At 49.8% G+C, this 22,787-nt stretch overlaps 2 protein-coding genes and 1 long non-coding RNA gene across 8 annotated transcripts in view; 1 reads left to right on the forward strand and 2 right to left on the reverse strand.

Annotated features, from left to right (window-relative positions):
* Positions 1-13,702, forward strand: LOC142830725 (uncharacterized). Its single transcript, XR_016350384.1, has 2 exons — positions 1-184; positions 12,702-13,702. It is a non-coding gene; the product is annotated as an uncharacterized LOC142830725 (long non-coding RNA).
* On the reverse strand, positions 6,054-8,331 carry LOC142830722 (alpha-1,4-N-acetylglucosaminyltransferase-like). Its single transcript, XM_089780987.1, has 2 exons — positions 7,491-8,331; positions 6,054-6,668 (listed from the first exon to the last, which is right to left on the reverse strand). The coding sequence occupies exons 1-2, from the start codon at positions 7,899-7,901 to the stop codon at positions 6,054-6,056; spliced, it is 1,026 nt and encodes a 341-aa protein (XP_089637113.1). The 5' UTR covers positions 7,902-8,331.
* Positions 13,160-22,787, reverse strand: part of LOC102453010 (uncharacterized) — a 26,928-nt gene continuing 17,300 nt past the window's right edge. For 4 of the 6 annotated variants that reach the window (XM_075937260.2, XM_075937263.2, XM_075937258.2 and 1 more), the window contains 3 exons: positions 21,253-21,314; positions 19,023-19,101; positions 13,160-13,701 (listed from right to left, as the gene is read on the reverse strand). In XM_075937260.2, the coding sequence (XP_075793375.2) occupies positions 13,324-13,701; positions 19,023-19,101; positions 21,253-21,314 (519 nt within the window). In that variant the 3' untranslated portion in view covers positions 13,160-13,323. Of the gene's footprint in view, positions 13,702-16,435; positions 16,492-19,022; positions 19,102-21,252; positions 21,315-22,787 lie in introns of all 6 variants that reach the window. The other 2 variants (XM_075937259.2, XM_089780938.1) reach the window with 2 other exon arrangements.

Raw genomic sequence — 22,787 nt, forward strand, 5'->3', positions numbered from 1 at the left:
TAAAACGGACACTTGCACGTACGCAAGCTCTCTGCCTTTGCACTGATTTCTTCCTATCCTCTGAAACTCCCCACGACATAACAAGTGGCGACGAGGGTGGGATGCCTGTGCTGCCTCCAGCAACAAAAGAAATAGAAGTCAATGTGCGGAAACAAACTCTTTTTGGCTGTTCTGGAAGGTGGGGGTAAGAACTGACGGCGACACTGTGCAAACTGAAACTAAGATCAAGGAGCCAAGAGACTGGAAAAGAAAAAAAAGGGGGGGGGGAGTGCAGCAGCCATGGCTACACTTACAGGGCCACTGGGACCTTTTGTGGAGACGTTAGCGCAATGGCAGGTATATACTGAGCGTGTTGAACTTTTTGTTATTGCAAATGACATTAACGAAGAGAAGAAGGTGCCAATATTTTTAAGTGTCGTAGGGGCTAAGACCTACTCTCTGCTACGCAGTTTGCTGCTCCCTGTTAAGCCAGAGACCAAATCTTACAGTGACATTGTGGAAATCCCGGGGTCACGTTATGCTCCAAAACCACAGGTCATTGCAGAAAGGTACAGGGTCCATAGCAGAGACCAAAAAGAAAGTGAAACCATTGTACAATTTGTAGCCAATTTGAAAAAGCTTGCTGAACACTGTGAATTTAAGGAGATGTGAAATGATGCCCTACGGGACAGGTTAGTGTGTGGCCTGCACAGTGAAGCTATACGGAGGCATCTGTTCACAGAAGCTCTGCTCACCCTACCGAAGGCCGTTGATATTGCGGTCTCCTTGGAACTGGCCACACAGGAGGCACAATACCTTAGCGCACCCCCTGGGGTGCATAAAATGTCCCAAGAACCTACTCACAAAACAGTGGGGAGCCAGGCAAGTTACCGCTGAGGTAAGACAGGTCACCACGCATCAGAATGCTGGTGTAAGAACCTAGGGTGTATCTAAACTACATGGCTCCATAGATTAGGCTGATCGGCAAAGGGAAATGAAGCCGCGATTTAAATAATCGCGGCTTCATTTAAATTTAAATGGCTGCCGCACTGAGCCGACAAACAGCTGATCAGCTGTTTGTCGGCTCAGTGTGCTAGTCTGGATGCTCCCGCGCCGACCTGAAAGCCCTTTATCGACCTCCCCGTTATGCCTCGTAGGATGCAGTTTTGTACCTGAGATGGGAACAGCTGCTTAGGATACAAATTTGTGTGGAACAAATTTTTCAGGAGATTACAGTTAGCTAGTGTTTTTTGGTCATTTTAATTAAATAACTTGCTTTGATCTGTCTGTTTTCACTTGCAGCCACTTAAATCCCACTCTTTGGATTGAATAAAAACACGTTTGTTTTTTATCAAGCACAGTGTAAATAATTGTTACCTGTGTGTGTGTGTGTGTGTGTGTGTATAACACTAATTAGATTAGCTAGTAACCTATTAATTGAGCTCATTTGAAATAGGAATTGAAGGTGAATGGAGTTTCGGAGATTTAGTAAAGTGTAAAGCGTAGCTAGGCAGTGAACCCAGGATCCTAGGCTTAATGTAATGTTTACGATTTTAAATAGTATAGTCAGGGGAAATATACAGAACAACACAAAGTGCAGTTTTCTGGATTTACAAGAATCACAAACCGCTAAGGTGTATTGGGTAAAGAGAGGAAACAAAAACGTCCGCCAAAAGCAGGGTGTTCACAAGCCAAGAAATTAAGCTGCATCAAACGGTTCAAAAGAAAACATTACTTACCCGGAGGTACCAAAGACTCAGCCCCCACTTAGTCGTAGAGACTATAATCCAAATTCCGTACGCCGTCCGTCTGACAGACGCTGCTTTTAATTTGGGATTCTAAATCAACAGGAAGCAAAAGGTCACTGGATGTTTGAGTAGCGGCTCACAGATTACACCCACTGGGGAAGTGTATCTGAGCAGTTTGGAAATGAGGTAGTAGGCAGAGTGAACTGCTTTTCTCAGAATAATATTAAAATTAACACTAATCCTCTTAAAGAGTTGAAATTGAATCCTCTTGATTCATCGGGCTGCGTCTAGTGTTAGGATAGAAGGGAAAACAAACTCTTATCACTTACTAACCCTCCCCCGCTCTGAACTTGTGAGTAGCAGGCAGTAAGAAACGAGAGTAATACCGTTAGGTGCAATTCAATAAGTAAGATTGTTATTTGCATATTTGTATTGGTACATTTGCAGTCACAAACATTGGGGGCTGAATCGGTTGCTGTGCAATATGATTCCAAAACTAGGGGTCAAGTTAGTTGTGATTTCAAACATACCCAAGTTGGTAAAGGAAACCAGCAACGTACATTCTTTCTGCTCTGCACAGGAAGTTTCTTAGGAAAATGCAGCTGCGTCTGTCACCTACAATCTAGTTATTGTAACAGGTTTGAATTTTACAAGCAGAAACAAAGCAACCGCTCTCTTTCAATGTCTCTCTGACGCAGCCCACACAGCGATATGTGTTTACTAGTTTAAACAGTTTTACCGAAGAGCAAAAGTACGAAACAAATCAGAGCAGATCATTCGAGCGTGTCCTGTGAAACCATGTGACCATGCATTAAAGAGACAACAGCAACCAATCTGCTGCTGTTTAAAGGACACTCGCAGTCCTCATGCGGACAGAAGTGTCTTTTGTAGGGGCGCTCTTGTCTCTTGAGCAGCTTCCCAGACTGGCCAGTCGGTATTTGGATGGCTCTTTTGGCACGTGGCGGCACCTTTAAAAGGTGCCCAGAGAGTTAGGAGCTTTCTGCAGAGGAGATCCCTTACAGGGGCTTCAAACAGCCAGCGCTGTAGAGGCCCAAACTGGTTTTATTCCTACACTCGACTGTGTGGATCTGAGGAGCCACCCACTGTGCCAGCTGAATAACTGCACGGCCCTCGCGCTTCGGGCGCTGTAGTAAGGTCGGCACGGTGCCTGTGTGACTCCAGTGGCCTCCAGGAGATGTCCCACAATCCCCCGCTGGGAGCGCGCTGGTCCCCGGCGTGCACTCCAGGCAGGAGTGCGACTGCAGCGTGGCTGTTGCTGGAGGAAGTGCCCTTGTGCAAGCTCATTAGTATTAATTGTCCCCTTGTGCTCCCAGGGGAAGGAGTTGAAGCTGATTTTCACCATGACTGGGGTGCCCGGCAATGCAGCTCTAGGCCTGCTGCTCCTTCCCGGGTGTCTGGGAGCCATTTGTCTTGCCGCCGCTTTCTGCAGGGCAGGGCCATGATGGGCGGCTGCAGGCAGAAGGCCAGGCCAGTCCTCAGAGCCACGCAAGTGTGCCCTGCGGCAGCCAGCACCCCGGGGCCCTGTGGGCTCATCAGGAACAGGGGCAGCTCGGTGGGGAGGCCAGCGATGTGCTGGGGAGTGGGACAAGGCGGGAAGCAGGGGCAGGGCTGAAATAATCGAGGGGCAGGTTATTATCGTCGAATCCTAGAATCCTAGAGCGGGCAGAGACCTCAGGAGTCATCACGTCCAGCCCCCTGCCCAAGGCAGGACCAGCCCAACTCAATCAACCCGGCCAGGGCTTGGTCAAACCGGGACTTATTGTGGGGCTGAGGCCTTCCCCTCCTCATCCTCATTTGTATCACCAAAGCACCTTCCAGCCCCTGTCCTGGAGCAGCCCCCCCCGGCCCCCGTGCACAACCCACCACGAAAACCAGCCCCTGCCAGGGGAACGTACAGCCCAGAGGTCGGAGCGCCCGGGTGTGTGGAGCGCTCTGAGCCTGCGAAGGGGCAAGGGGGTGTTGAGTATTATTCACTATTATCGAATCTTCCACCGGCGTTGGGTCCCCCCATCAATCCCTTTCCTGCCCCCCACTCTCATTACCTCAGCTTCCTAGGGACGGTCGTCCTGCTTTGCTGGCCTCTTCCGCCCTTCTGAGAGGAACTCGGCCGGTGGGGAAGACGAACACGCCCTAATCATCCTAATCTCACCCGGCAGCCGGCAGCCTCTCCCCAGCCCCACCTGGCTTTCTTGGAAATGTGTCTTCTAGATAAAAGCTCCCAACTGCCGGCCGCTGTCTGACAGCCAAGGGGTTTGGGGGTGGCTCTCAATTCCCAGCCCCCGCTCCAGGGCAACCTCCTGGCCGGCACTGGACCCGTCTGGCCATTTTCAATGGATTTGCCAGTTGCTGTTAAATAATTTGATCTGCTGGTTTGTCCTGGGGCTGGAGATTTGCGTCGTTCTCACCGGCGCTGGGGCAGGACGGGAAAGTGTCTGTGCAGCGAGAGGCAGGTTCCTGCGCCCGCGGGTTCAGCAGGACCAGACCCAGCCTGTTGCATTCACAGCAGCTGTCTGCCCGGCAGCGCCCAGGCATGCGGGAGGGAGAGGGCTCGAGTCGGGGGAGGGAGGCGCCCGGAGGTGCCCCCGTTCTCTCTCTTGCACTGTGTGTGCCTGGCAAAGGGGCTGTGTGTGGAGGTGCCATGGGGGGTAACCCCACCCCACACACAGGGAGGGTTTCAGAACCCGAGGGGAAAAGGACCCTGCTCAGCCTCCTCGGGCCGGGTCTCGGGCCATGGGTTCGACAAACTGCAGAGCGCGCCCCACAGCCAAGCGGTTGCTATGGCAACGGGCCGGGCCTGGCTGCGCTCTGCTCGGCCGCGCAGCCCCCGGGCGCGGGTGCAGGGACTGCGGTGCTGCTACTGTGGGGGGCGGGGGGCGGAGCGGGACAGGGCAGAGCCGGGCCCAGAGGGTTACGGCCCCAGAGCGCAGCACGTGAGCCCCCTGCCCACTGCCCCGCCGGGTGGCTCCCAGCCCAGCGGCCCCTGCTCAGCCCCCCCCCCCCCCGCCAGCCCCGTCCCTGCGGTCACGGTGCAGTGCTGGCTCTGGGGAGCGGACGTGCTAGGAACAGCCCCGTCGCCGCAGCCTGGCACCGGCTACCCACCTGAGGATGCACCGAGGGCCGTGCTGCCTCTGCCCCGGCGCACACGCAGCTATTTGCACCCACCGCACCGAGCGACACCGGGAGAGGCTCGCCCCAGAGTGCCCCGTGGGTCAGAGGCTGAGTCAAAGGGGGGAGTAGAACTGGCATCCCCGTCTCAGGGCGCGGGTCCCCTCAGGCCTGGGCTAGGCTGTCAGGGAGGCTCCTCCCCGGCCCGCGTTGTGCGGAGCGAGGGGAGCTCAGCGCACACCTGCCAGACTGGGCCTTGCAGGGGCCTGGAGGCAGAAACTGAGGCGCAGGGGATCTGGCACCAGGAGTCCAGGCAGCGGCAGGGCCAGGCCGTGGCTGACTGGGGCTGTGTGGGTGGCGGCAGCGCCTGGCACTGGGGGTGGGTCCCTGGGTCCCGCGTGGGGCTCCAGGCCTCAGTTCCACGACTGGGTCTCCAGCCGGGAGGCTTAGGTGGGGAAATACAAATTCAGAGCCATTGGGCAGGGGGGAGCTTTTATTTAAAGGAGCATTTAAAATGTCGCTGTGCAGACGGCAGGATCCAGAGCTGAAGCAAAGAAAGACAAAAATTATCAATGACAATGAACATTTTGCATGGGGGAGGTTCGGGCTGCCATTCCCAGAGTGTCATTACATGCCTTGTGACTGAACATGGACATTACAGTAGCCGCTAGAGTCCTTCACTAGCTAAGGGCTTCATCACACAAGATGCTGCAATTTCCAAACCCATGTAGGGGGTCAGATTCTGAAAGGCTCCAGAGGCAGAGCGATGCCCAAGGGGATTTTCAAAAGCACTTAGGGGCATCTCTAGGTACCAAATACCTTTGAACATTTGACCCTTAGGTTCCTAAGTCACACTGATTTTCAGTGGAGTTCTGGTTCACAAAGCCAACATGACTCCTAGGTCATTTAGGTAAATTTTTCCCTGAAGGACAAGACATACTGAGTATTGGTGATGTCATGATATGTATACCGCACCCTCCGTCCCAACCCCCCACCCATCCACGCTTCCTACTGATTTAATTAGATCCTGGGAAAACTTGGGACAAGAGGTGGATTCTGACAGGTTCTCTCCTACAAAGTCACCTGCAAAGAGAAAATGGCCGAGAGTCACTGACTAAGAGAATGTGCGTGTTGTGTGCAGTTTGTTTTAGTCGCAGGAACATGAGGGCTGGAAGCGTCACCTTGTTCTGCTAGATGCCGTCATTCAGTCTTGTTTTGATGCAAATGGACATCTAGGCCTTCTGTGCCTAGAATAAGGGCCTTGTACGTGGTGGGGCAGTGTGTTTTGAAGAGATTTTCCACTAAGGTGTTACTTCCTGCAACCACAGGCTTGTGTTCCTGGTTCATGAAGTTCCACAGATGCAGAGCATAAGAGTTGCTGAAGTCGGGGCTTGTCTCCCAGATCTCATAGTACTGTCTCCATCCTTCATAAGTGATGGGGTAGAATCGCTGAGGATGTAAGAAGGAAATATTCTGGCAACTTAGATCCTCCACATTATGGAAATCGGTCAAGGTGCACAATGCTCGGAGTCTCCTTGTCATTAACATGGGGCCTTGATTTCCCCAAATGCCTCCATTGTAGTTTTGAACAAAATCCTCCATGCAATCCCAAATGAACCAGTGATGGTGAGGAAAGCCCAAAATCCCATTGCTGGAGAACTGGGAAGCCTGGGCCGCCAGGAACTTTGCCACTGGAATAGGCCTGATGGAGATGACATCAGTGTCCATGTAGATCCCCCCGTATTTCCAGAGGAGTGCAAGTCGGCTGGCGTCAGAGATGATATGAACCCAGTGCTTCTCCTGGGCTGCGTTAACCTGCAGAGTTGGAAAGGGAGCACAGAGATGCAATTGGCTGCTTTTCTTTTTCAGCTAAGTCACGTTGGTGGAAAAGGGCAAGAGCAGATACAGGTTTTACTCGGTGGGATTGTACAAGTGTGCTCAAGCCACAGCAAATCCCAAGAAACATCCAACATTGATCAAATAACGAGATTAGGAATCATTAACCGTTATTTCCCCAAACAACCGCCCATCGCAACTGACACTCTCACTGTCTGATCCAAAGCTATCATGGCTGCCAACAGAACCATACCGAGAAGTGCAGAGAAATGCAGTGACCAACACTTCTGAGAGGCATGGCTGGTGGAATACCACTGCCTTTTTTTTCTGTTGTTCCAAAATTGACCTTTGAATTCCCCTCTCACTTCTAGAGTTTGTTTTTAAACATTTTCGTTGCTGTCAGACACCTTTAACAAGCACTGAAATCATGTTTCCTCACCAGGAAAAGTTCTCTTTACATTCATGCTTGCTAAAATTATTCAAATACACCTTCTTTATCAAAAAATGGCCTTTTTGGAAAAGATGGTGATTAAGCATTTTGAGAAAATATAGTTACCAAAATTATTATCGGAATACTCTATTTGCCATAAATCCTACCGCCAGGAAATGGAAAATGTACATAACAATTTCAAGAAATATTTTGACGAATGCCTGGCAAAATGTCATGAAAAGAGGTCCATTTGGGGGTAATAAAACAGCTTCAAAATGTTTAAAAATATCACAACCAGTTTCTTTTCATTTTCTACCACCTCTACCTTAAATCTTGTTAAAAAATGTTTCCTCCTTTCTATTTCCTCTCACCTTATGGTACCATGGGAGCAGAGGTGTCCCCTGGAACAAACTTTCCATCTGAAGAGGAAAAAGGAAGACATTCTTCATAGCAGATAGAAGAGAGGAGGCAGAGGAAGTGGAATTTGAATCCAGCCGTGTGTTATTTTTCAACCCTTTCATGAAGAAGACAACAGGTCTGTCAGGGTAGATCCTGGCAGCAGATTCCACAGAACATGCAACCAAGGGAGGAGGCTGCAGGCGGTCTGTGGTCTCCACGAAGATGATGCTTCTGCTCTGGTTCATAACATCCTCTTCTGTCAGGAATGGCTTAGCAATAGGCTTGCATGAGAAGACACAAACAGGCTGCAGGGAGAATTCATACAAAATGACAAAGACAAAGACAAAAAAGAAGCAGAGCACTATTTGGATCTCCTTCAACATTCTTGCTTGTCCTTGGACCGGCGAGTCATAAAAACAAAGTCAGCGTCCACGGTTCACTGTTTATCGCTGGGAGACAAATACGACAGGAGAGGATTTCAAATGTTATTATTGCCTTGGATTATTTCTTATGCAATTGACAGCTTGTTGCAAAACTGGGGAATCAAGAGTTAAACTAAATCACAGACCTGAGTTGGCATCAGCCTCTTTGACTCAAGCGGCTCTTTAGGAAAAAGGCTTGTCATCCGTCTGCGGGTTGGAATCCTGAAGGGTGCAGCCCTCAAACCAAAGGTGTTCTCTGTTGAACTTGGTGGAGTTCACTGGCGTCGAAAAGGGCCCTAGATCATAAGAGGAAGGAGAAACAGACTTGAATCGAAGTGAGCTGCATGCTGCAGTCAAGCAAGGAACTCTACTGAGCTAAGAGGCGGTGAGGGTGAAGACATTTGGCTCTGCACGCAGCGTGGTTCATGATGGTTCTTACTTCTTCTGGCAGCTGGTTCCTAGAGACACGGTTGTTTGTACAGTAGTAGACATCTGAGCATCTGAGTTGCTCAGGCTGTTATCTGTTTTCTGATTCTGCTATACTCAACTATTGATTTAATTATAAATTATACGAAACATAGAGTTGAAGCCCACACGGGCACATCAAAGCCAATTGCCTTGAAGATTTCAACCCGGGCTCATAGTAAATTTCAATCCCTTGGGAAACCTCTAAATTCTAAAATATTTAATAGATAGTTTAGTTCGTAGAATCATAGAACCCCAGAGCTGGAAGAGACCTCAGGAGTCATCAAGTCCAGCCCCCTGCCCAAAGCAGGACCAGCCCCAACTCAATCAACCCAGCCAGGGCTTTGTCAAGCCAGGACTTAAAAACCTCTAGGGATGGAGATTCCACCACTTCCCTAGGGAACCCATCCCAGTGCTTCCCCGCCCTCCTAGGGAAATAGTTTTTCCTAATATTCAATCTAGACCTCCCTCACTGTAACTTGGGACCATTGCTCCTCATTCTGCCATAGTCAATACAGCCATGAAATGAAAACCAATGAAGTACATTACACCAAATCTTATGATACGATTTCCCTCTCGTTTTCTTGCGACGTATTTGTAAATAAATCAAAACTCACCGTCTTTGATAAGCAAAAGCCAGACAGAGAATACAGTCAGTTGGAAACCAATGCTGAATTTATTTTGAATAGGACATTTTTCCGAGGAAGGTCGGAGACTCGGTGCCTAAGAACGCAGGCTGCCTAATGCAGTACAGTCACGCCAGGTAGGACTTTCGGAGCAGGATCTTTGGCTTTGCTTCCTAGCCACGCAGTGGTGTTTGCACTCTATTTGCATTGTTGATAAGAAGAAGAAACGCTACATTTTCAATGGTGTAGCACTGCGAGCACAAGTAAGGAGGAGACACCAAAGCATGTGCCTTTGCGGCGCAGTGATGAGGACTTTCCAGTGGGAAATTGCGGCTTTGAAGGTGCACGGTTGCACTGCTAACAAAATGAAGGAGCAACGTGCCCAGCAGAAAGTTGTACCCGGGCTTAGGACAGGTGTTTTGAGCTGCTGGTGGAAGTGGGCACAGAATGATAGCTTATTTCACCTATTTGGGGCACAGGTTTATCTGTGAACACATGGAAACTAGATGTGGATGAGCACATGGAACCATTCCTCCTTGGACCTGAGATGGGAGACAGGGACATGCTGTCACATGCGATTTGTGCAATGTTCTTGGAGAGCTGCCACTTCCTCTGCAGAGAAAGGAGAGGTACAGTCAGATGGAATGGCATGGTACAGTCAGACGGCAGGGAATGGTACAGTCGGATGGCATGGCATGGTACAGTCGGACGGCATGGCATGGTACTGTCGGATGGCATGGCATGGTACAGTCGGACGGCATGGCATGGTACAGTCGGACGGCCTGGTGTACGAATCACTCCTGAGGAGTCTGTGAGGGACTGGCAGTTGTCCTCAGCAGCAGCCCCAATGATATGGCCATTTGGTGGTATCCAGCCACCATAAATGCCTGGTCTGAAAGTTCCCTTACTACTCTAGGCCTCTTCAGATGAGACACGACAAGCTCCCGGTCCGGGACACCACGGCTGTGGGGAGGTGGCTGGTGACGATAGAGCAGAACTCCTTCATGTTGCCGTAGGAAACCTCGCCCTCTGAGGAGGATACAGGGCCCCGGATGGGGTCTTGGATTAAGCCAGGAAGCTCTCTCATAACTTGCCTGTCATAGGGTACTGTAATGACTAACCCCACGACAAACTTTTATCTAGTACAATGTTGGCCTAACATGACAGCATCTTCCTACCCCAGCAATTCACTACGTGTCTGAATATGTAGGTAACACTTTCCCTCCCCCACTCTCAGGAGTCTGACATTTGAATTTCTTACACGTGCCACGACTGCAGAATGAACAGTGTAAAATTAGAGCTCGGGGCGTTGCAGATCTCAAACTGTCTGAGGGAAATAGTCATTTCCACACACCGGGAGGTTGGAGAATGACAGGGCTTTGCTGGGAGTACACTCAGACAGGCCATATCTTGACTAACAAGTTCCAGCATGTTCTCTAATGGAAGCCTGTAGTCTGGCAGCCCTGCCTAGTGACCCATAGCCCCTCAGGTATAACGTGGCCCCTGTGAGGGAGACTCACTTTGTAACTCCTGGCAGGAGTTCTGGCGACCTGGGGCCCGTGTGCGGCTTTGCAAGAATCACTCCTGTATCCTACTGACGAAGCTCACACAGGATATTGTAATAGAAATGTAGCCGTGTTAGTCTGGTCTAGCTGAAACAAAAACCAGGACTATGCAGCACTTTAAAGACTAACAAGACGGTTTATTAGGTGATGAGCTTTCATGGGCCAGACCCACTTCCTCAGATCAAATAGTGGAAGAAAATTGGCACGACCATATATACCAAAGGATACAATCAAAAAAATGAACACATATGAAAAGGACAAATCAAATTTCAGCTATTAGACAGGATCACAAAGAAAAAACAGTTTCTTGCCATTTCAACCAGAAAGGGCATTGTCTCCAGGACTTAACTACCTGCATCCTGCTTCAAAGGCATTTTAACACCAGACTTGAAAGAGAATCCTCTGAACTGTCATTCATGCTTAAATTTGACACTTTGCACCTAGGTCTCAACAAAGACGCTAATTATCTTACCCGTTACAAAGATAGCTTCCCCAATTATCACCTCTAATATCATTAGCTCACAGACATTTACCTCCCCCCCTCATCCCCCTTCTGTTCTGAAATTTGATTTGTCCTTTTCATATGTGTTCATTTTTTTGATTGTATCCTTTGGTGTATATGGTCATGCCAATTTTCTTCCACTATTTGATCTGAGGAAGTGGGTCTGGCCCACGAAAGCTCATCACCTAATAAACCATCTTGTTAGTCTTTAAAGTGCTACATAGTCCTGTCTTTTGTTACAGGATATTGTGACAGGGTCAGGCCGGAGGGGGAGTGGTTGAAGGAAAGTATTCAGCCCCAGACTGAGTAAGTCTCTGTACCCAGTGTGAACTAACAAGGACTAACCCAGAACCAAAAGGAACCTTCTGGACTCATTCAAGCCAACTGAAGCCCCGGGAGACAGTTGGGATGTTTCCGGAGTCCACTGGGGGGACTAATCAGAGCCTCTGGGGTCAATTAAGAGCCAGCTGGGACTGGTTAAACAAGGCTCCTCTGCAGTTAGCTGGGAGCGCGTGAGGAGTCTGGGGGAGGGAAGGTTCCCGGGGTCTGTGAGTGAGAGGTGTCTGAATGAGAGATGGGGACTGCGAGCAAGGCAGAGTGCTGTGGGGGAGCAGATACCACAGGAAAGGTTATGGGGGGTTGTTCGGGGAAGTGGCCCAGGGAAGAAGCTGCCGACTGGGAGCAGAACTGCTTTAGGGTCCTTGGACCGGAAGCCGGAGTAGTGAGTGGGCCTGGGTTACCCCCACCCCTCCCCATGGCACTAGCGAGTCTGCCTCTGAGGGGGATTTTCACCTCCCTGTGGACTAGCCTGTGATGAGAAGGGCTCAGGAGGCTGTCAGCTTTGCCCCTAGAGCAGGGCCAGGGGCTCTGTGGAAGGCACAGTGAGCCTCTGACAGGCCCGGCCAAAGAGTGTGCAAGGCCCAAGGCAGGACGCTGGGAGCGGGGCCTGGGACCAGCCGGGGGATGGTGAATACTCAGCACTACAGGGCCCAAGGCATTTGCCTGGCTCGCCTTGCCCTAGGGCCAGGCCTGGGCTCTGAGGCAAACACTGTCTGCCAGCGCTGGACCCATGCGGAACAGCTGGAGCGTCGCCACAGTATGTAAATGCTGACTGGGAACTGATCAGCTCCTGCCCTGGCCACGGAGACCACGACCTCTTCCTTCCCTTTCTCCCATCCTCGCGGAGCCTGACTTTGGCCACAGCCGGGAGCATGATGCTAGTTTGTCCCTGGCTGCTGAGTGTGACCTGGCTGGTGCAGTGAGGCCATGGCAGGCAGCTGGTGTGAGGTGCTCTCTGGTTCCCGCACGACAGAGCAATTTCATGCCGCTCCATGTGCTGTGCACAGCACCCTGGCTGGGGCTCCCCCTCTGCTCTCTTCATCCCCGTCTGACGCTCGCCTGGCCTGTTCTCAGCTCATCAGAACAACTTACACACGGCACACAGCGCTTCAGGTACGCAGGGCCCATCAGGAAAAGTGAGAGAGTTCCTCCCATCGAAATACGAGTGTGCTCCGCTCCCCCCCCCCCCCTCCCTGTGTGTCACCCTCGCCCCTGGAAACTCAGGGTTGCAGCTTCATTCCTGTTGTCTTTGTTTTCTGAACAGGTACTGTGTGGTTCCTGGTTGGAATAGCTCAAGGAGGATGTAGCATTTTAATCCTGCCAGACCGGAGCACAGCAAACATGTGCCATGATATGTTATCTCGGCGTGCTGCTCTTAATGGATAAATAACAGCCTGTGGATTATACCAAGAGGATTTCATTTACACCACGTACAGCTTTCCTTACACCGCACATGCCTAGAAACACCTCAGCGCCAGACTGAACGCAGCAAAAATGGCAGCCCTGGCTTGCCCAGACCTGCAGGCTAGGCCCGCAATTTCCAGTTCATTCCGCAGTGAAACACAAGGGTCGGAGTGTGTCCCCTGAACCCGACCGCGTCACACCAGAGAGGAATGCAATGAATACGTCTGTCCTTTCTCGAGGAACATCTGTACCGTCTGCCAAGCCTACAGCATACGTTTGGATAAAAATATGGGAGCAAATATCGGAACACCTCAGATCTATTACTTCAAGCTCCATTCTGGCTTTTATCTGGTACGATGTCGGCCTAACACGACAGCTTCTTCCGACCCCAGCGGTTCACTAACTGTCTGAATGTGTAGGTGACTCTCCTCCCCACCACCACCCTGCCCTGAGGAGTCTGACATTGGAATTTCTTATGCGCATCATGACTGTGGAATGGACAGTGTCGAATTAGAGCTCGGGGCGTTGCAGATCACAAACTGTCTGAGGGAAATAGCTGTCTCCAAGGCCGGGCGGTTGGCTGTAGAATGACAGGGCTTTGCTGCGAATACACTCGCAGTCATCCATAGGTTCTGCAAAGGGGTTACTTGGGTAACATGCCGGAACTGTGCAGTTTCATATGAGGCCAGAGGTAATAGTCCAGAAACTGCCAGATCGGTTGGTGATAGGCCTCTGTCACGGTGTGCTCTGAGACGCAGGTCCAGAGCACAAAGAGGGTGACTAGGGTGGCAGCCAGGAGGATGGCCAGCAGCATGCCCGTCAGGTGCCACAACACAACCAGAATCCACTTGGGGTTCAGCCTGCAGGATAAAGAGACACAAACACAGGGCACAATTACATAAACACACAATACATTACACAAACATACTGCATGTGACACACAACATATTACACAAACACACTGCACGACACATAACATATTAGACAAACACACTGCATGTGACACAAACACACAACACATTACACACGACACACAACACAGTACAAAAACACATGGCGTGTGACACAAACACACAACACATTACACACGACACACAACACAGTACAAAAACACATGGCGTGTGACACAAACACACAACACATTACACACGACACACAACACAGTACAAAAACACATGGCGTGCGACACAAACACACAACACATTACACACGACACACAACACAGTACAAAAACACATGGCATGCGACACAAACACACAACACATTACATAAACACACTGCATGTGTGTACTGTGTCCAGTTCTGGGCACCACATTTCAAGAAAGAGGTGGAGAAATTGGAGAGGGTCCAGAGAAGAGCAATAAGAATGATGGAAGGTCTAGAGAACATGATCTATGAAGGAAGACCGAAAGAATTGGGCTTGTTTAGTTTGGAAAAAAGAAGATCGAGGGGGGACATGATAGAAGCTTTCAGGTATCTAAAAGGGTGTCGCAATGAGGTGGGAGAAAACTTGTTCTTCCTGGCCTCCGAGGATAGAAGAAGAAGCAATGGGCTTCATCTGCTGCAAGGGAGGTTTAGGTTGGACATTAGGAAAAATTTCCTAACTGTCAGGGTGGTGAAGCACTGGGGCTGCGACTAGACTGGCATGATTTTGCAGAAATACTTTTAACGGAAAAGTTTTTCAGTTAAAAGTATTTCCGCAAAAAAGCATCTAGATTGGCACGGATGCTTTTGCGCAAAAACATCCGTGCGCAGTATAGACGCGCTTTTGCGCAAGAAAGCTCCGATGGCCATTTTAGCCATCAGGCTTTCTTGCGCAAAAAATTAAGGTGCCTGTCTACACTGGCTCTCTTGCGCAAGTATTCTTGCATAAGAGGGCTTATCCCTGAGCGGGAGCGGGAAAGTATTTGCGCAAGAAGCACTGAATTCTTGCATTAGAACGTCAGTGCTCTTGCACAAATTCAAGAGGCCAGTGTAGACAGCTGGCAAGTTTTTGCACAAAAGCAACTGCTTTTGCGCAAAATCTTGCCAATCTAGATGCACCCCTAGAGGTTGTGGCATTTAAAAATGGCGCCGGCCGGCTTTATGCAAATGAAGCCCGGGAAATTCAAATCCCGGGCTTCATTTGCAACTCCATATGACTACATTACCACCCTAGTTGGAACTGGGGGGTAGTGTAGACATACCCTCACACCCTGCAGGCGGCGCACACACATTTACTGGCGGGGACGCCCATGACGACTTTTTAAGACTGTATTGTGAGTCTGGGGGTCACCCCCCCAACCTCGTCTTATTGTCAATCCACGTCTCTGGGCCTGGCTCCTCAGCGACTCCTCTCCCTCTCGCTGCCTTTCTCCTCCCTCGCTGCTTTCCCGTGTGTGCTCCAGGCTCGCTGACGGGGAGGAGGGGGCGGTTACCCCCGACTCGCCTGAACCGCTGCCAGAGCGCCGGCGCGCGGCGTTGGCTCTGAGGTCTGGGGGAGGCCGCGACCTGGGCGGCGCTAAGGGCTGACTGCCTTTGGCCCCACCTCTTCCGGGGCGTGGCGCCGGCTCCCCTCACACCGTGCCCCAGGGCCCGCTGGGACTGTCGGCCCTGTGCTGTGTCTCCGTTTTTCTCATTGGTCTTGGCCCCTGGTCACTTCACACCGATGGGCAGGGCTGATTATTGCTGTTATCCCATCGTTCCAAAGATACGTTTAGCTTTTTTAAAATGGCTCGCCTCCCATTTCCCCCTGCTATTGCCCTTTGATTTACCACCTGTTTTATGGACCTCATCCCCCGGGTCCCTTTCGTACACCAGGATCCCTTTGTGCTAGGGTCTGTACAGCCCAGAACAGAGGCACTCCCAGTTCCTAGGGAGCTTACGGGGCCATGTCCCCAATTCCCATGTCAATGGACATTTAAAACGGCACTAATCCTCATCTAAATCCCTGAAGGCAGCCTTCAAATTCCTAGCCCAAGGTATTTTCCTTTAGTGGGTCCTATCCATTATGATTTGCTCATACATGTGAAACCTCCCTAGTCCGGCACTCTGGGTCCTGCCTGATGCCGAATCAGAGAATTTGCCGGACCACGGGAGGCCAATACCGTCTTGCAGCATCACCAGCACTTCCACTGCTTGCTGAGCTCTTAGAAGACATTTAAGGGAAAATTGGAGCTAAATCACAGCACAGAACACTGGGAGCCAGGGCTGGTGGCTGTAAACAAACTTTATAGGAGCGCAGGAAACTCAGTCACCCCCGTGATAAGCGAACATCCGGCTAACTAAAATCGTGCTGGACCACGGGGGTTGCTGGACCAGAAAGTGCCAGACTGGAGAGGTTCAACCTGTACTAAGTGAAGTGCTTCTGTATTGACTTGAGCCCAGATTTTTAAAGGTATTTAGGCACCTGAAGATACTGATGAGTGTCTGATGGGATTTTCAAAAGCATGCAAGGCAACCCACTAGACACCTGCCTGCATTCCTAGCTATCGAAATACCCACCCAAAGCTGCCCCCTTGCTCTGTTCTGTTCTTTCTTTACATTCTTGTCAGGTCCTAAAATAGCTTTTAAAACTGCAGCTGGTTCATAAATGTAAATGGGAACTTCACTAACCTACCACCAAAAAAGTGCTTCCTTTGCTTCTTCCCTTTGCCTCGTATTTTGTCTTCCTGCAGATAAAGAGAATTTTAAGAGACTTAAAATGCTTCCAATTGCAAAGTTGGCAAGAAGTTGTTGGAAGAGGCCGTTGGGTTACCAATGAGAGATTCTTTGCAATGTTCTTAAAACCAAAAGGATTCGACTTATGTTTTCACAGGTGACGCCCATCGATTAGTTTTGGTGCTTTGCTCCAAATGAAGAGATTTGTCACTTTCCCTTGTGTGTCTGACCAATGGGCTCCATCGTGCCCCTCAAGTAACCCTGCAAGTCATTGTGGACAGTTTTCTCAGTGCATCCACCCAATCCTAGAATCCTAGAACACTAGACCTGGAAGAGGCCTCCAGAGTCACCGAGTCCAGTCCCCAAGCACCATCTAGATCAGGCCTGGGTAAAATACAGCTCACGGCCGAATCTGGCCCGCCAAGCCACCAGATCCCACCCTCGAAGGCAGCATCGGGGAGCCCCAGGCAGGCGTCCCTGCTTGTCACAGGCCATGCAGAAAAGCAGCTGCAGGGCTCTGTTTTTGTTTTGAAACTGGAGAGGAGGGGGGAAGTTTTAGGAGCCGCCCCACCCCCAGCACATTCCTATTGGCTGGTTTCTGGCAGACACCAGCCAATGTGAGCTGCTTGTTAGAATAACAGGCAGCTATGAAGAATCATGCCCCCTCTCCTGGGCTCACGGCCAGGCAAACTGGCTGGCTGGGAAATCTTTAACCTCTGCAGGCAGGCAGGCTAGTTTGACAGCTGGCAAATAAGTCTCTTGGCCACAGCCTGCTGCTGGCACCCCAGCCCCTCCCTGCCCCAGTCATTGCCCCCCACCCCAACATACCCAAACCCTCTGTACCTTTCTTACAGCCATACCCTCTATCAGATCCGGCCCCCCAATCTCCTGCCCCAGATCACAATCCCCTCCTCCCCTAGGTCACATCCCAAACCCCTGCCCTCCAGTCCTGTGCCCTAAGTCACAACCGCCTGCTTCATCCCAACTCCCGCCCAGACTCTGGTCTCCTTCCTGCAGCCCAGTCCCTTACCCCAAGCTCCCTTCTGCACCCCACCTCCACCCCACATCCCGCATCTCCATTCATGTCATGCAGGAGTGCGGCCCTCGACCACTTTCCAAGCTTTTGGACTGCCCCACCCCATCAAAAATTATTGCCCACCCCTGGTCTAGATCATTCCTGGTAGATGTCTATCCAATCTGCCTTGAAATATCCCCAGTGATGGAGATTCCACAACCCCCGCTAGGCAATTTATTCCAGTGTTTAACCACCCTGACAGGTAGGAAGTTTTTCCTAATGTCCAGCCTAAACCTTCTTTGCTGCAATTTAAGCCCCTTGCTTCTTGTTCTGTCCTCAGAGACCAATTTTTCTCCCTCCTCCTTGTAACACCTTTTCAGATACTTGAAACTGCTATAATGTCCCCTCTCAGTCTTCTCCTTTCCAAACTAAACACGCCCAATTATTTCAGTCTTCCCTAACAGATCATGTTTTCTAGGCGTTTACTCATTTCTGTTGCTCTTCTCTGGATCTTCTCCCATGTCTCCACATCTTTCCTGAAATGTGGCACCCAGAACAGGACACAAGACTCCAACTGAGGCCTAATCAGTTCAGAGTAAGGTGGAAGAATGACCTCTGGTGTCTTGCTCACAACGCCGCTGTTAATACATCCCAGAATCATGTTTGCTTCTTTTGCAACAGCTTCACGCTATTGACTCATGTTTAGCCTGTGAGCCACTTGGACACCTAGATCCCTTTCTGCCGTACTCCTTCCTAGACAGTCGCTTCCCATTCTGTATGTGTGAAACTCTTTGTTCCTCCCTAAGGCTACCGCTAGACTGCAAGCCTCTTTTGAAAGAGGCTTTTTCGAAAGGTGCTTTCGAAAAAGAGCATCTAGATTACAACCAGTACTTTCGAAAAAGCAAGCCGCTTTTTGGGAGAAAGAGAACACCCAGACAATCTGGATGCTCTCTTTCGGAAAAGCACAGTTTGCATTACATAGCACCTTTTTTGAAAAGAGCATGAGGTTTACCATGGTCAAAAAAACAGCCGCATTCTTTCGATTTACTTCTGAAAAAACGCAGCAGCAGTCTAGACACGGGTAAAGTTTTTTCGAAAAAAGGCCACTTTTTTAAAAAAAAGCCTTCAGTCTAGACACACCCTGTGTGGAGTACCTTGCATTTATCCTTATTAACTTCATCCTATTGACCTCAGAGCATTTCTCCAGTTTGTCCAGATCATTTTGAATTATGCTAGCCTCCAATGTGCAGCAGCAGTCAAAAATCAAATAGAACGTTAGAAACTTTCAGGAAGCAGATGGTAATAAGACAAAATATTATGCCAACACCCAAAACCATAGAGCACCCAGACATAGAATACAGTATCAGTTCCGGCCACCCTATTTGAAATAAGCTATATTAGAATGGGAAAAGGTACAGAAAAGGTGAGTGGAAGTTGTTAGTGGTATAAAATCACAGTAGCTGTACCTGCAGTCACGAGCCGTTTATTACCCACCTGTGGTCTTAAGGAGAAGATGAAAGTACTTACCAGCTCAGCTTTGACTATTTCAAACATCAGGCTTTTGGGGTTAATGTTCAGGATGTTACTAGCTTTCTTTGGGAGAGTTCTGTAAACATCAAAGAAACTTGATTTGTTTGCAAATTTCAATAATTCCCATAAAATTCAATTTTCCGATTTGGTCTCTATAAACATGTAGCTCTGAAGGGCATCGTATTCTTTGTTAAAGATGATACATTTAAGACACTATGAGCATCAGACACTGGAAGAAAGGACGAGTAGAAAGGACCAGAGGTTAAAACCCTTCCAGCAACATAGGTACCAAGCTAGCCATGCGATGCAGTGCCATAGCAAAAGTTGCAGATGGAATCTTTTTCTACTCCCTCTTCTTACATTCCATGGAAACACTTCCCTATCTTACTAGAAAGTCTTATGTTTGGTCTGAAGCCAAAGGTGAAATTATTTGTCAAGGTTGTAGAAAATCATTCCTGGGAAAGAATGATTGATGTGTTTTATTTTGCGCACTCACTCGCGAGTGGCAGGTTTGTAGAATGTCAGTGTTGTAATGGACTCGACCAATCAGAAGGACCAAAGCTCAATAGATCCCAAGACTGCATTTGCCTACTTTGCTTAAGAGAACGTCCAGTCTTCTCCATCTTGGCCTGTCTGCTTTGAACCGCAGGCAATGGGACCTTCCACTGCTGTTTTACCCCATTGCCAGCCACCAAATATCTACATGTCTAGACTCTTGGCCCGTTATAAGGTTTTTGAGCCCCTGCTTACATTGGCTGTTCTCATTAAGCAATTTTTTTCCACATCTTGATAAGCAATAACCTCCCACAAAACATCTCGGCTATCCACTTTTACATTTGTGAGATGGCCCGTCCCGGCACTTGACGGGTTCGGTATCACTGCCTTGGAATTTCTCAGCAAATGCTCAGACTGTATCTTCACAGCCATCATGCTACACAAGACAACTCAAGAGACAGCCCAAAATTCAGGGTTGCCTGAAATGACCCAGGAGATCCCTTTCAGTCCCATGTCCTATTCTTGCTAGATTTTTGCTGTGTCTCCTTGTGATAGGAACAAAGATGGATAGAAAGAGAAAGATTTAGAGGAGAACAAGAGAGCACCCTGGATCTACCACTCAGAATTCAGTACAGAGGCAAATGTGAGTGAATATCCAATGAAAAGAAGAGATAGGAAGATTTTCAGCTGTGTTAGTCTGTAATTGAAAAAACTTAAAAAACAAACAATAGTTCTGCAGCACCTTAGAGACTAACAAAAAATGTAGATTGTATCGGGAGCTTTCATGGGCACAACCCACTTCAGATAGGAAGAGATTAGAAGATTATAACAATCCAGCCAGAGTATTGCTTATCAGTCATGCTTGTGTGTTAGGTACAATTTTCCAAGTTTACACAAAGAAAGACAATGGCTAGTTGTCAGCAAAGAAGTCGGACTTTTGTTTAAGTCCTTGTTGTGGTGTATATGTGAGTTTCCTCGCAGGCTGCCATTTCTGAGAATGCAGCAATCTTGGAAAATGAACCGGATTTCTGCCTTTGCAAAAGTATAGCCAAAACGCAGGTAGGAAACACTGACTCAGTGCTTCTGGTGACACCCTGCTGCAGCTGGAGAAGAAAGTACTGGCTATTATCTCACACATACACAGATAGCCTCTCTTTGTAACTCTCGTGGTTTCACAGTTAAGGAGATAAGTTCCTTGAAGGGCTTAGTAACATGACACCCCATGTTTGAAAGAGGCCCGGTATCCGGACAGATAATGACTGTGATGGACTGAAATAGCTATGGCAGACACAAATGGGCGGACTAGCATGTCAGCTTGACTCAGGCTGGCCGTTCTAAGTGAAATTCCTCGCACTGGCTCTCTCTCAACTTTGCACACAATACTACGTCCCCCCGTATCATCACTAAGGCTTTGTCCACACTGGCAATTGAGCCACAAAGCTTTTGTCCTTCACAGGTGCTTAGTCTCCCTCTCCCTGAACAAGAACTACTTTGCCCCTGGACAGTTTAGTGTAACCAGCGCTTTGCCCACAGCCGGGTTCTCCTGCTGACAACGCCGCAGCTCGTAGCGGGTGGAAGTTTTTTCATGGCAAAAGTGCCAGCAAAATGTGTTTGCACTGCCTGACTTTCAGCCCACAGCTATGTTGACACAGCGGGGTTGCTAGGAGCTTTGTAGTGCAGACCTACCACCAGACACTGGCCACCGAAAGCTTTGGTTTGCGTCCAGACTTACCGAGTCTTTTCCTCAGCAGCCGAGAGCTGGTCCTGAAGAGACTTCTCTTTATCCTGAAGAACCTTAGAAAGGGCAAATCCAGGAATTCATGCTTGGTTGGGTTCCTTTCCCAATCTTTTCTATCTCACCCCTTTGGGATCTGGGTGGATTCTGTTCAGTAAGGGTGCGGACAGACCAAACGCCGTTTGCGCCCTTGCTGCTGCCAATGGAAAGCAGCCTATGTGAGGTGCGCCACTCCTCTACACCCGCAGGACTTCGCTGTGATCCCCCCCCCCACTCCTCGGCAGGCCAGATGGGCCAAATAACCAGTTAGGCAGTTGATTAAGGTGGCTCAGGCGGTCAGGAGAAAGTGGGGCCCATAATGCCCAGGGAAGGGTGCAGAAGGGGGTGCTGGGAAAAGGCAGACGCTCCAAGGAGAGAGGGAGGAGCAAGTGGGGACTGCAGGCTCTGGTCACTCCCTGAGAAGAAGGGGGAGGCTTGGGGATCTGGCAGGCCCAGGAAGAAAAGGGGAACCAGAGGAAAGGAAGCAGCCCAAGCCGAGAGCAATGAAGCTGGGGAGAGAAGGCCTAGCCTGCTGAACTGAAGGGCCCAGGGCTGGATCCTGGAGACGAGGGCAGGCCTCTGTCCCCCATCAGTCACTGGTGAGTGGAATGAAGGCCATGACCAGGAAGACCACCTAGGATGCTTAAGGAGCGAAATCCCACCCGGAGAAGGGGAAATAGTGACGTGGCCAGAGGAGGAGCCAGGAAGAGGACACCGGTTCCCGGGGCTAGGAGAGGTGGACAGCAGAGATGCAGTGATGTTGGGTGAAGTGCAGATGGGGAAGCCCGGTCTTGAGCCAATCCCCAGAGTACCAGGAGCAGGCGCCGCCTGGCAGTGATGCACCCCATGACAATGACCATTGTGAAGACTTTAGAGTCAGCCATTATGGTGCTGTTCTGTGACTCTCGCCCTTCTCCACGCGCCTCCCAAAATCTCAACGGGTGTTTGCAAGGGGAAAAGCTGTATCGTCACCATCCTAGACCTGCACACGATGCTGTCCTGGGGTGTGTCTAGACTACAGGGTTTTGTCGACAAAGGTGGACTTTTGTCGACAAAACTATACCTGTGTCTACACTACCGCCGAGTTCCGTCGACATAACGTCAACAGAACTCGGCAGTTTTGTCGACGGCGGTAAACCTCATTCTACGAGGAATAACACCTTTTGTCAACAGAGTTCTGTCGACAGAAGGCGTTATTGCATCTACACTGTCCTTTGCGTCTACACTCTCATGTCGTCAAAGCGGCTTGCTTTGTCGACAGAACTGGATGTAGTCTAGACGCTCTTTGTCCACAGAAGCTTTGTTGACAGTATCTGTCGACAAAACCTCTGCCGACAAAAGCCTGTCGTCTAGACATACCCTCGGGGATGGACATCAAGTCTTGACAATTTTACCCCAAAAGACATGTGCTTCAGGGAGTTTTGATTGTCTGTCATAAATTTGAAGGCCTCCACAGGTGTGGCAGCCTTGTTGTGCTAGGAACAGCTGAGACA

The sequence above is a fragment of the Pelodiscus sinensis genome, chromosome 10, assembly GCF_052426305.1.
Source record: "Pelodiscus sinensis isolate ZL-2025 chromosome 10, ASM5242630v1, whole genome shotgun sequence".
NCBI lineage: Eukaryota > Metazoa > Chordata > Testudines > Trionychidae > Pelodiscus > Pelodiscus sinensis.

Excerpts from the sequence above, each read along its gene's own strand:
- LOC142830722 (XM_089780987.1), bottom strand. The coding sequence starts at position 7,901 with ATGTTGAAGGAGATCCAAATAGTGCTCTGCTTCTTTTTTGTCTTTGTC. Across the intron at positions 6,669-7,490 it reads TGCTCCCATGGTACCATAAG|GTTAACGCAGCCCAGGAGAA; the intron begins GTGAGAGGAAAT and ends CCAACTCTGCAG.